Source organism: Amblyomma americanum, chromosome 1 (genome assembly GCF_052857255.1).
Source record: "Amblyomma americanum isolate KBUSLIRL-KWMA chromosome 1, ASM5285725v1, whole genome shotgun sequence".
In the NCBI taxonomy this organism is placed as follows: domain Eukaryota; kingdom Metazoa; phylum Arthropoda; class Arachnida; order Ixodida; family Ixodidae; genus Amblyomma; species Amblyomma americanum.
Window position 1 is genome coordinate 282,759,617 of NC_135497.1, and position 13,570 is coordinate 282,773,186.

Sequence of the window (13,570 nt, forward strand, 5' to 3'; positions counted from 1 at the left end):
CAGCAGTACCATATCTATCGATGCAAAATGCAAAAATGCTTATGTACCACGACTTCAGTGATTATTAAAAAACCCCAGATGGCCAAATTCAGTCCACAGCTCTCCACTATTGCTTTATAGCCCTCAGTAATGCTATGACACGTAAAAAAGTATCCAATAAAAATTTAAACATATAGCAAATACAGTAATCCCTCGTTATAACGAAATCGCTTTACTCGAAATATCGCTTTATTCGAAATTTCTTCTGGTCCCGACCCAAACGCATGCATTTGTGCATGCAAGTGGCGATTGGAGGCATCGCCGCCGCGGCGGCGACCCTTTTGCACGTGCAGTGACAAATTAATACCGCCGACGAATTAGCCTCAGGCAGGCAGAGAACAGGCCACAAAAGTACCAAACCTATGACCGATTACCTGCCTAGTAACGGGTACCAAGCGAGTGCTGAGTGCCCCCAGCTGTTTACAGCTGATGCGAACGGAAGCATGCCCAAATCGGTCGCAGTCGCATCACTGGTGTCCCCAGTGATAGAATACAAACAAAATAAAATTTTCGAGACGCTTTGCGATGCCAGAAAACCGCGGTCTCGTGGATGCCGAGAAGTGGCCAAAAGACCACAGGCAGACTAGCACCGTAGCATTCCAAGGGGTGTGCTCGGTGAGCAAAATTTTACCGCTCTAAAGAACATTTATGGCGCTGAAACGTGCCAAAAAGCACAAAAGAAGTGTCCCTCCAATTATGAGCCCATTCACACTTGAGAGTCGCGAGTGAGGTGAGCTTTCGGCACCGAACTGAGCTGCTCCCTGGCTGCCGTAGTCGTCGCTAAGCCTGTTTCACATCGGCCAAAGCAGACGAAACTCTCGAAAGCGCGCGAACGTCATTTCCAAGAGTTTTCGCTTCAAACGAGAAGGCGACCCGCAGGTCGCGTTTGCAAGAGTGAACAACAGTGTTGCTGAGCTGCTGTCTGGTTGCAAGCGACTGCTGGTCGCACGCCGTTTGCCGTGTTCGACGCGAGGAGCTATGTTAACAAGTCGGGAAGACGACTTTGAGGAAGCCGGTCCAGAAATTTGCTTGCCGCTTGTCATAATCGGCCTGCATCGCAATAAAACACAGCCCCTAGCTTCGTTGCACTTTTGACGGTGCAAATCGACGATAACTTGCCGAAAACAAGAAAAATCTGAGCGTTGCCAGCGGCGAGTTGGGCTGTCAACATGGCGGGTCAATGCAACCACGGTTTTTTTCCCCGGCGATTTTCTCGAGCCGGTCATACTTGATTCGCGCCATCCGACTCGGCAAACTGTCTAAATGCTTGGTAGGGTCATTGAATTTTGTTCCTAGACATCTGTCAATGGCGCGGACGCAATGCTGCGCAAACACTGACACTCGAACCGTAGAATTAGCGCAGTGTCGTCGACAATGGTGCACCGAAAAAATCTCGCTGAAAAACTCAATTGCAAATTTCACAGCTGTACACCTTGGGAAAAAAAACTGCCCATAATCATGGGAAACCCCTACTGCAAACCCGTTCAGTTTTCACGATCGTGCTGCGTACCTACAATGAACGGCTAATCGTTTTTTGAGCACAACAAACACAACCTCAGACTTGAGCCACGGCATTTCCGTGACACCCCCTCCGCATGAAAGCGGGCACTGCCTTCGCGATTCGAAATACCCCGAAGGTTGAATGCATGGGCGGCGACCGCGGCCTCGTGCAATGCTTGGTCAGATTAGAGCAGGGGTTGCACGCACCCAGTAAGAACTTGAAACAGCCAAAGCTCGCTGCCTTTCTTGCACCTGAATAAAGGTTTGCTTCGCTGAATACATTGTATTTTGACTTCCTCGCTGTTGCGGCGCAATTAAAGCTCGACTGCTTTAGATTTTCTCGGGTGGTCGCTTATATCGAATTACCGCTTATAACGAATTTTTCGCCATCCCGCTGACTCCATTATAATGAGGGATTACTGTAGGTGTTTAGCATAAAACTAATGAACATTTTAGAAAACACACCACCATCTGGTGCATGCTATGAGAACTACATTGTATCCACCATAACTTGGATCTGACACTTGCCAGACTACATGTGAGATGGACTGTAGTACTGTGTCTGGTGACACCAGGTATTTTTGCTCCTCCCTGCAATGCCGACATGTTGATTTGTGCCTTTCTGCAGCCAGCACAGTGCAAGAGATGCACTCAGAAACAAGGCACATACTTGTGCGAACTGTATATTGACCGGACGGTGTACTGAGCGCATGAAATCACAACGTTCTTCATATTTCCCGATTTTGAAAACACTTGCTGCACCATTTCCTACCACGCAAAACAGGTTTAACAGAGTTCTCTGCATTTGACATGGGGCCTACTGTTCTGATGCACTAAAGCAGGTGCTTTTTAGTGGGCTACACAGATGCACTAAGAGTGCTGCGTAACGCAAAACTTGTTAATGGTGAAAAGAAGCAGCAAGAGTATCTGCACGATGGTGAGGCAGGGTGGACGGTCAAATGATCGCAGTAAGACTTCGAAAGAAGCTGCTCTGAGAGTGCGTACTGTTGGACCGTGCTCACCTCCAGGCATCATAGTAAGCTTTCAGCTGCCTTTGCCAAAAACCATCTGGGACTATAGTCATGCTCCTCCACGACTGTTAATGCACATTTGCTTTCTCCTCCACACATGCACATAAGTTAGCAGTGACACCGCGAATTCCACTTCGGCAAGTGCCCAAGAAATGGCAGGCAGCATAGACCCGTGCAGCAGTGACATACGCGAAGTACAAAACTTGCACACAAATTACAATTCAATTAAGTAAAATTCAGAAAGAATTATTGAAAATTAAACATACAAAATAGAGGCATTTTTATATATTAACAGACCACAAGTGACATAGTCGCATGATCCAATGGTTGAACACAGTTTGTGGAAGGCGTCATGTACCTAATTGCAGCCAACTGCCCTTGTGTTCAACAGCAGCTGGAAAGAATAAACACCACTCAACTAATCAGCAGTCAAAACTGCCTGTGTAACAGAGGTATCAACCTCGTATCTCTGACATCCTTTATCAAGACTGTTCCAATGAGTGGAGTGTTTTTTACACGATCATCCAAAAACCTTTTGCACAACACTGCCTCTAAAGCACTGTAGAATTAACCACTTAGTTACTTCCCTAGTGCAGTGTGTTATAAAGTGGACCCTTTACCAGTCACCACTGCCAACATCTTTGTCCCAAATGAAATCTATGTTTCGAATGCTCTTGCTAATTACTGACAATGAACAGAATAACAGCATACTTCATACTTCACTGTGACCATAGTCTTCTCGTCCAACATCTTTCATTCACTCAAAAATCTCCCTCTCACCGATCTACATGGTGAAGAGACCTTCTAGAAGCAGCCAAACAAAAGCAGAGGTTTTTAAAAAGGAGTGCAAGCAGCTACGTTTTGCCCATTTCATCTCTCACAATGTTGTCAAAATCAAGAGAGAGAGTTAGTTCTCTTTAGAAGTGTTAAAACTCTCCTGCCTACACCATTAAAACTGGACCCAAATTGCACTAAAAATTTATGAACAGAAATGGGAAAAAAGCTATTCCTTTCTTAACAGCTTTCGAGCCACAAGTGGATTCACTTTTGCTAAGAATGGGCTGAGCTGTACATTTACAGCTGGTCCAATTGCCAGCAATACTGTCCGTAATTATAGCTACGGCATGAACAGGCACAGCTAGGGCTATGCCAATGTCACACTGGTGTCACTATACAAGTTTCGAAAAAGATGTAACCACTAGCACATTTATGAGGTGCACTTCACAACAGATGCGAAAAACAGGTGTGAGAAGTGCCTAATCTCGTCTGTTGTTTCTCTTGCCCTGTTCACATCTAAATATACTTCACGAACTAGCCTAAGCTCCTATGCTAGTGAACTATTATCAATATGCACTCGCATACGTATGACACTTAGCAGATGAGGTTGAATCATACAAACAAAGTGCTTACAACCATAGCAACTTGAAAGATTTATCGACAGTACAACAAGCTTTGACAGTTCTCAAGCTATGAAACGCTACTGAGCAATCAGTTCCGGCAAAAAAAAAAAAAAAACGTGCCTTAGCTGAATCTGAGGTAGCCTGTTTGAAGAAGCGGCACTGAGTTCTCTGCAGAAGCGCGACGCCCCCAGCCTGCGCCAAAATAAGAGCTTCAGCCCAGCGGCCTTCCTGCAGGCACAAGTTCACTGCTGCCTCCACATTGCCTGTCAGCAGTGCCTTGTTCAGCAGGCCGTCCGTATCCCCTGAAAGAACACAGGCATGCACAGAAGTTTTGCAGAGAAGTCACACAGTATGTTTCGACATATACCACGCGTCCCAGCCAAAAGTAACCAAGATTTTAAAATATGCAGTGTGTCCTGGGCGAGGTAAACCAGATGAGTGCTGTTGACAGTCACATCGCCTAGTCAGCAGTACGGTTAACCCTCGATGTAACAAACTTCAATGTAATGAAATCCTCAATGTGACGAAGTATTCTAGTTTTCATTACTTCGCCTTCATAGGCCACTGTGTATCTTTAGCTGCCGTATAACGAAGTAGATTTTGCCATACTTTCAATGCAACGAAACTTCATTGCTGGTTGGAAATGAACCTGCGGAAAAATTGTACCATGGGCGCGAATGGTTGAGCAGAGCGTGTGCTGAAGCACGCATTGGAGCCCATACATAATAGTGTGTGCCGCCTGCTTTTAGAGTGCATAGCCAGATGCAAATATACAATGAGTGTCCCGGTGGTGAGCCTGCTGCCGGCTGTGCCATTTGGGTAGTACAGGCAGGCCTGGCATGAGTGCCTGACCCTGCCAGGCCAGCCTGCAGCTCTTGCTATCTTGCCCGAAATCGCACTGCGCCAAAGACAGCGGGCAGAGTTTTTCGTGTTTACAGATTCCCAAAGCTTCATAAAAGGACTGGAAAGGTCAATGCCATTGGCACACCCGTCTGCTGTGAAGCTTGTCGTGCGCTTCACTCTGGCTGAAACATGATTACTAGCGCTAAAAAACACAAGGGACAGCTCCGCTCCTTGCGTTATTCGCCGTAAGAGTGAGTGGTACCTTTTTGTACATATATGCGTATTGTCTAAGTGGGAAGCAAGGTTGTCTGGTGTGAAGCGCATGATTAAAGAAGAAAAACGGGCTAGTTGGTGCTTTTGATTGACTGGCTGAAACATAGTTACTGGCACTAAAAAACACAAGGGACAGCGAAAAGCGTGTGTCCCGCCAGTATCTTTTCGCTGTCCCTTGTGTTTTTTAGTGCTAGTAAATATGTTTCAGCCAGTATTACGGCGAACAACACAAGGAGCGGAGTGGGTCTGATTTCATTTCATTGCTTTCATTTCATTTCATTTCATTGGAGGAATAATACCTTCTCGCTCTCACTGACATGGAGAAAAAAGGGGGGGGGGGGGCAGACGCCGTGGTCCGCCATGAGGATGGCTACTGCCAATGGCAGCTTTCCTTCCTTGGTTTCCATATCTTCTTCTCACAAGGCCGCAGCGGTGGCAGCGGTGAAATGCACTGTCGTGTTGGCAGTGTTCTCGGGCACTCACAAGATTGGTTTGGTTTGGGGAGTTTAACGTTCCAAAGTGACTGAGGCTATGAGGAATGCCGTAGTGAAGGGCTCTGGAAATTTCGACACCTGGGGTTCTATAACGTGCACTGACATCGCACAGTACGTGGGCCTCTAGAATTTTTGCCTCCATCGAAATTCAACCGCTGCGGCCACGGTCGAACCCATGTCTTTTGGGTCAGCAGCCGAGCGCTATAACCACTGAGCCACCGCAGCGGCAGGGCATTCACAAGAGGATTACGATGGTAGCAAAACCAAAACTCAAGACGGATGCGTCATCCCTATCACCCGCGAGGTACTTGGCACAATAAGACGTGCTGAGCTGGCTTGAGATCATATATGAGCAAGATGCGCGTAATGATGTTGATGGCGAAGAAAAAGGAGGAGGATCACTTTCATCGTGAATAAAGGTTTTTCTTTGAGTTATCTGCAGCGCATTTTTGGCAGATTCTAAACATGCTAGGAGACGAATTTCGATATAGTGAAATTTCGGTGTTACAAAGTAAACTGTGGATTTTACCTACTTGGTCAAATCGAGGTTTAACTATTTCTTTTGTTTTGAAAACTAAATCAGTGACGACCAACTACCGCACATTTCCGCATACAAGACGACCTTTTACAAAAACCACCACCTGAAATTAGGGGTCGACCAATACGCAGAATCGACCTTTTGCTGGGTCTAAGGTGGGTCTAAGCCACTGGTGTACGAGCCCTGTTCCTGGCAAAATAGTATATGGAGCTCCACATATCAAAGGAAATCATTAATTAGTATGCAAATCAGTTCTGCTATGAAAAATTCGAACTGTGCACTATTTACCCCGCTAGCTCAAGCTAGCACTCGTTTTCCCAGAAAAGCAGTAGATGGCGTGACAACAAACTGTCAGCTACCTCCGGAGTGTGCGTGGTACGTGGTCGTGTGGTTCTGGAATGTGGAACTGCAGTACCATTGACTGTTCAGTTTGCCACTAGTCAGTTTAGTCACTTGTGAGCATAGAAGCCAGGATGGGGCGCCATTTTATCGCTTGTGATCTCCATCTGGCTATGACTGCTGGCCTTAAAATTGCATCATTACGCATTGCATGCATGCCACAATGCCACTTCCAAGAAACTACATACCGAATGTGGCAACAGGCCTCGAGTGCTGTATGCGTCGACTTACATTTCGAGTCAACTTTTTTTTTTTTTGACCAGCGAGGACTGCAAGTTGGGGGGTCGACCTATATGAGGCGTCGACTTATGCGCAGCAATATAAGTAGCTATGTTGTTGTCAGTGGCTATTTATTAATAAAATAACAATGGAAGGAAATGATGCTAAACCTGAAGCACCTGAGCTGTGGCTAGCAGGAATAAAAGGAAAGGGAGAGGGAAAAGAAAGGGGGGAGCGAGAGTGAGAAAGGATAGTGGTAGGGGGTAATATGCACTATGTACAAATACAGAATAAAATATAAATACCTAACTTTTTAATTTAACTTCTTAAATATAGGTGTCAGGAATAAAGCGTCAAAGCAGAAGTTGTAGACTGCCTTGAAAAACAGCCAGCCGAAATGTTTGCACCAAGGTACCATTTACGTAAAGCATCTTTTTTTTTTTTAACTGGCCTTGAAAGAAAGCTAGCAAAATACAAAAGCGCCCACCAGAGGTGCTGCTTCAGCATCTGAAGGCACGTGGAGGCTGTCCCTTTCTAGGCTTTGCAGGTGCACTAGGCAAAAGATAAGCGCAAGCAGCTGTCACATCCTAGCTTTCTTTCAAGGCTAGTAAATAAAGCTGCGTAAATGGTACCTAGGAGCAAATATTTCAGCCAGCTGTTTCTCAAAACAATCTGCAACTTCTGAATTGACACTTTATTCCTCAAGCCAATATCTAAAAGTTCGATAATTTGTCTTTACTAATTAACTTTGGACAGCAAAAAATATACAGCAGATTAGGCCGCATGACTCTCAACAGCCCTCAGTTGCTTTCAATGGGCTAGGACACTCAGTCTTTTTTAAAAGCTTAGTTACTTTTAGCAGGGACACCTGGTTTAGCTATTTGTTTCCAATTTGCCTCATACCAGGAACGTAGTGCTTGCTCAAGCCTAGTGTTCCCTTTCTATATGTCTGCTTTCATGCAGCAGTTGGTCAGACACTGAAAATTACAGCTACCCAGTCAGGGTAATGTACCTCACTCACCTGAGTTTGTAGAGATGGTGAAGGGTGTGAACTCCTTCTCCTTGTGCTTGGCAGCAATAGAATCAAAGGCACTGGAACTATCCTCCAAGAGTTCACCATTCTGGAGAACAGCGGCACACAAGGAGACAAGTTCATAGCTACAGCTTTAAAAAACAACAAAGCAAGACTTCCACACAGAACAAGCAAAGCAGAACTATGCTTCAGAATCCAGGTGCTAAAAACGATGTCTGGCAGAAAACGGCATGACAGAATGCTGGCAATAAGCCAGTGCACTTTAATACTATTCAGATGACTTGGTTACAAAAATTAAGTTGCAAAGGGTAAAGAAAAGAGACTAGAAAACAGACTAGCATTCATAACCTACAGCCACATTACCAAAACTACAGGCAAAACACTATAAAACAATGATACAAAACACACTATTAAAAACATCATTTGTACATTCATTGTCAACCCTAACCAACCTGCAACCTATGAGTTTAGTGGGGTGAAAACAAGTAACAGAAAGAAAATTTGTACCCAAAGATGTTAAATTTACACTATCATTTGCACGGTGTAAGTAGAGAAGGCATGCACTAGTTTATAGCAATGACAATATCTGCAAGGACGACTTCAGAAAACAAGCAGTTCTTACTGCTGAGGATTTCATTTTCGATTTTGGAATGTGTGTAGTCCGTAGCACAATAAAAAATGAAACTTTAGTCAAGCTTTCAAGAATTACCCAAAATGCTGACATGAGTGGAGGCTCATACGCTTGCAAGTACCAGCAAACTGGGCCAGGCTTTGACACAATCCATTTTTAATCCCATTTCTGCACACCGTCAACTGTTACCTAGAAAAAGATGCTACTCACTGGCTGAATGCCAGCAATCAAAAGACGACCATGTTCATCAAATACTACATTTAAATGAAGTAGAAACAAAAACACCAATACAGTAGAATCTCGGTGATACGAATCTCACAGGGTCGCGAAAAAATTCGTATCATCCGAAATTTTGTATCATAGAAATGAACAAAATTCGTATGCAGAAGCATGAAAAATGCATTCACGCAGATCTGTTTATGGCTGACGAGATTTATTTGCTGCTGTGCGGTCACAGCTTGCTGCTCACGGTGCGTACCGCAAGATTCTATCTTAACTTTGGCGATGTGCGGGCCGAGCACCGCCGTTCACTGCGCATGATGCGTGCAGCACGATTAGCAACCGCAACTTTGGCAATATCCGGGCCGCGCACCGCCGCTCATTGCACGCGGTGCGTACCGCGTGATTTGCGATCGCAACGTCGGTGATGTGTGGGCAGTGCTTAGTGCTCGAGGGTGCAGTCGCGGCTCACACATTCGTATTATCGGAAGAGACGAGGTAAGAGAGTTTGGAACATCCGAAATTCCACACATCGTACACAATGCATTCTGGCAGGGGAATTTCCTGAATTCGTATCATCGCGAAATTCATATCAACCGGGTTCGTATCACAGAGATTCTACTGTAGTAAACATACTTTATGTGGGTATTTTAGTTCAGCCAATGTAAAGCTACAGGTTAGGAAGTAAAACGTACCTAATTTCACAACACTTTTATAAAAGTACTTACAGAGCAAAATATTCTCAAAACAAGAAAACCTTACGAACTAAAAAATGGAAATGAATAGAAAGGCTCATTAATATGCTTTCTAGACTAGAAAATCTAATGAAGCAATTAATTCAACACAGAAAAATTAATTCAAGTGAAATTCCACTACAATTTAACTCTTAGTATACACTGCTGTTTGTACCACTAGATGCAGTTGAGCACGTAATGCAGAATGCAGAAAAGATGGAGAAGGTGGCATTTTAGTAGAAACCAAAAGAAAAGAAAAAAGTAAGAAAGATAAAGCACACAGAACGAGTGCAAAAGTCAACACTTAATTGATAAAAAACAAGGCAAAGGGTGCAAAATGCCGGTATCCTTTCATGCCTTTCAACCTCTTTCCCTATCAGTTAACCCCACAATAGTTTAACTTTCTCGTCTTAGTACTACAAGAACAGTTTAATGTTGCCTACTACGAAACCTGTTTCAAGTTTGAAAGTTTTGAAAGTTTATACATACTATAACTGGGGGAGAGGAAAAAAAAAGAGCTAGTGATTTCATATTCCATACTATCATTTGCCTTGTTATCTGTGAAAGTTGCAAAAACAGGTGTACATCCTCCTAGGTATATCAGGCCTAGCAAAGTGTAAAGTGCCAAAGCAAAATGCACCTGAAACAAAGCAGTGCATAACCCACATTGCAAACAAAGCTCCTGTTATGCAGTGCTTTATAAGTGAAATGTGCCATTTTTCTTTCCGAAATCATTACTGCACCTTGAGAGAAAAGTGACATCACAGATCAATTGTACAATCGCAGTTGTGTGCAGATTGCCACACCTGTGCGTCTTGCACTGCACTCCACACTCGGGAGAGCTAGCTGCAGGGTTCTGGTATGGTGGACAGGCTTCTGTGCAAATGTAAAGCCGTTTCCAAGCCTCAGGCATGCAGTACTAAGCCCAGACAAGTGACAGAAATGGTGCAGGACATGCAAGCCTCGAGTTGAGTTCAATCTTGAGTTCAATACAGCATTCATAAGTCACACACGTTACATTATCTAAGCTTCAAGAGAAGCAGAGAAGAAGAGTGTGAAAAAGAAGCACAGCAACTTACACTGACGTCTGAAGAGGGAGAACTAGACACCTCTGAGAAATCGTCATCACTCTAGCCACAACACAAGAACATGCAAAAGGAAGAAGATATGGGAAAGAAAACAGAACAAAAGCAAGATGGCAGCAGCAGCATTTAACACAACAAGCCAGCTAACCCCTTAACAGTTCACGGTAAATTAACGTCTTGCACTGTCTGGTGACAATGGCACTGTCTTGAGCTCATTAGATGGAGTTGCATCAGTCAATGGCAAATCGTTTAAGCATTAGCCTTTTGGAATAGGATTTTGAGGCGGGTTAGTTGGTGGATTTCGTTCATGATTGAACTGCGCGAAAAAAACGGGGACCAAGAAGAAACACGTACACACACACACTGCGCTGCGTGTGTGTACGTGTTTCTTCTTGGTCCCCGTTTTTTTCGCGCAGTTCAATCATGATTGGAATAGGAGGTGGTGCAGCTCAATTCACCGCCAGGTGCATTGCAGCCAAGACAGCTTGCCATTTAGTAAGGTGGCCATGCATATAGATGTTGAAGGAGAAGGAGCTGCCATCCTCACTTTGCACAATGGATGGTCTCAGGTGTACAGGTAAGTGCCCAAAACTCCACAGATGAATAATTTAAAACAAAAAAAGAAAATGAGACATTATAAAATCAAGGGTAAGTGCTAGGAAGATGGCATGGCCCATTCTGCTGCACCCTTCACAGTATGAAGGTGCTAACAGTGATAACCAATCTGTCTTCAGTTGAAGCAGACAAACCTTCCCAATGGCTTACTTTTGAGGGTTCACTCAGAGTTTCATTTAACATCACGACTACCACTCTCCAATAAAAAATGTTCCTTTTGAGGCCTTTTTTTTTTTCATCTGTGATTACTTGGCTGATACAATTACCACTGACACAAACAATTAGGCATCATGGCATTTAAAAATCCAGCAAGCTAAAAGCCCACTGACCACTGGGTACTCTGTTTGGAGAAGAATGCTGACCATTAAGGGGTTAAAGCAGGTAAAATGAAGAGGCGGAAATGTGCATGCTTTGAAATGGATGTGCAGTAGGTGAAAAGTCTTGCCCTTTAAAGCAGTGCTCATTCATTACAACCTTTTGACCCCAGGCAAAGAAGTGGCTCATGCTAAATGCAATAAAAATTTATGCGGAGAACAGCTCAAACCTAGGCATGTGCGAATAGTGAATGCTTCATTTTGAAGTGAATAGTTATTCTGTTGAAATACTTGTTTTGAAGCGAAGAGAAGATTTTCGAACCTTAGTTTGCAACCGGAGGTGCAGTAGTAAAAAATAAGGCATTTTATTAGAACTGAACAGCATGTGCTGAAATACATGGTTTGCAGTATTCACGAAAGGAACTAGAATAAAAATCGGACAAAACAAAAATAAATGCTTCCAAACTTGCATTAGGCAATGTTCAACCAGCAGCAAGCCAAAGTGCACTGAGCATCATAGCCTCAAGCTCTTACCATAAGATTCTTTACATGCCGCTGATTTTAAATATAAAAGTAGCTAACAGATGTTTGGGAAACCGAAATTTTAGACACTATTCATACTTGCGCGGCACCGAGTTACACATCCCCCAGAGTTCAGTGTACAACCGTAGCTAAATGTCTCGGACATGTCTTATCTGATGCCGCAATTTCTCTGACCTCATTCGTGCGGCGTAGTGCCACTGCAGGAAGATGCTACTGCCCGAGTATTCTGTTACGTGAAAGTCGCAAGATGTCAACGTAAGGCACCGCACGCGCCGCCACACACCAATCGGAGGACGCAGTAACCACGACTTCTGGGATGGGCCTTTGCATAGACCAATGTTGCGCGTAGCGCTATTCCAGATGAAGGCATGCCGATGGCATGGGCCAGCACGAGGAGACGCAAGCAAGCCCTGCTCCCCCGCGCATATGTACTGCTGCACAACGGTGCAGGAAGCACCTATCCATGCAGGGCAGATTTAAATAAAACTTTTCTGCGACAAGTCTATCTGTCTAAACATGTGAAAAAGAGAAGCGTGGGAGGCATACCCCTACACCAAGGTTTAACCTCTAACTCAATTTATGCAAACAATGGGGCATCACCTGCTTCGAAGTTGGTTTTCAGTGACGCTGCAACTAAGAAAGCCAACGTCGACGAAGCATTCGCTTCGCGCTTCGGTGATGTTGGTGGTTCTGCATTCTTATCTCTTAAAGTGTCCTAGCACTAAAGCCTCCCAATCTCAGATTTCGCTGGTGTTTGTTTGTCCGAAGCCTCTAGCAGGTGTCCCACCTGCCACAGTTGCCACCTGCCAATTGAGTTGTTGGCAACCTGCCAGGAGGCCAACTATGCAAAACACTTTATGGCAAAACACTCTATGCCTGCGAGTGGGTTTTGAACCAGTGGCCGTGAACAGATAAACTTCGCTGGCCACTGCATTAGACCACCAGGTCATAGGCACGGCCCAATATCCCATGTTTAACTGCCAGTCTCTCGTGCTGTGCTCTGGATGTCATTGTCTTTATCAATTTCCATCCATGAGCAATGGATCCAGAACACACCGCTCGCTATCGCAATGCCCTCTTAAACAGAGCCTCGAACTGAAACCAAAGTGAAAGACAAACTGTGAGTGCACCTAACTGGAATTTGGCCTAACCATGCTATATCATCTGTATTTTTTTTTTGTCACCTTTGTGTTCGGGGCCTTCTGTGTGGCGAGCTCACTTTAGCATCTGGGCTTTGTCCCATCACATGCACTCATCAGCGACGTGCCCAACAGTGCAGCCATCGAAGGCTGAGTTTGTGGACGCAGCCGTTGAAGGCAGAATTAGTGGACACAGCCGCCGCGCTGTGTGCACGATACATGCAGACATTCAGCACAGTGTGATCGCACTGAAGTGTCACAGCGTGCATAAGACCATCGACTGCTTCTCTCAGTAGCTTCTTTTGTCTAAATTCCCAAACTTCGAAAATATTTAAAGTTTTTGAATACTGCTATTCGCTTCGAAGCCCGCATCAAATACCCCAGTATTCACTTCAATATTTGAAACGTTCAAATATTCGCACCGCCTTACCAAATCCAGTGGTACTAAACTCTTAAAATTTACCACATTTTTTGAAAAGGGAATTGTTAGAAAATGTAAACTATATCAGTATTAATATTAG

At 44.4% G+C, this 13,570-nt stretch overlaps 1 protein-coding gene across 4 annotated transcripts in view; it reads right to left on the minus strand.

Annotated features, from left to right (window-relative positions):
• The window catches only part of Sec31 (COPII coat complex component secretory 31), a 111,658-nt gene that overhangs the window by 63,725 nt on the left and 34,363 nt on the right, over window positions 1–13,570 (minus strand). For all 4 annotated transcript variants that reach the window (XM_077649467.1, XM_077649465.1, XM_077649466.1 and 1 more), the window contains exons 13-14: window positions 7,758–7,857; window positions 4,091–4,272 (exon numbers count right to left, since the gene is read on the minus strand). In XM_077649467.1, the coding sequence (XP_077505593.1) occupies window positions 4,091–4,272; window positions 7,758–7,857 (282 nt within the window). The remainder of the gene's footprint in view (window positions 1–4,090; window positions 4,273–7,757; window positions 7,858–13,570) is intronic.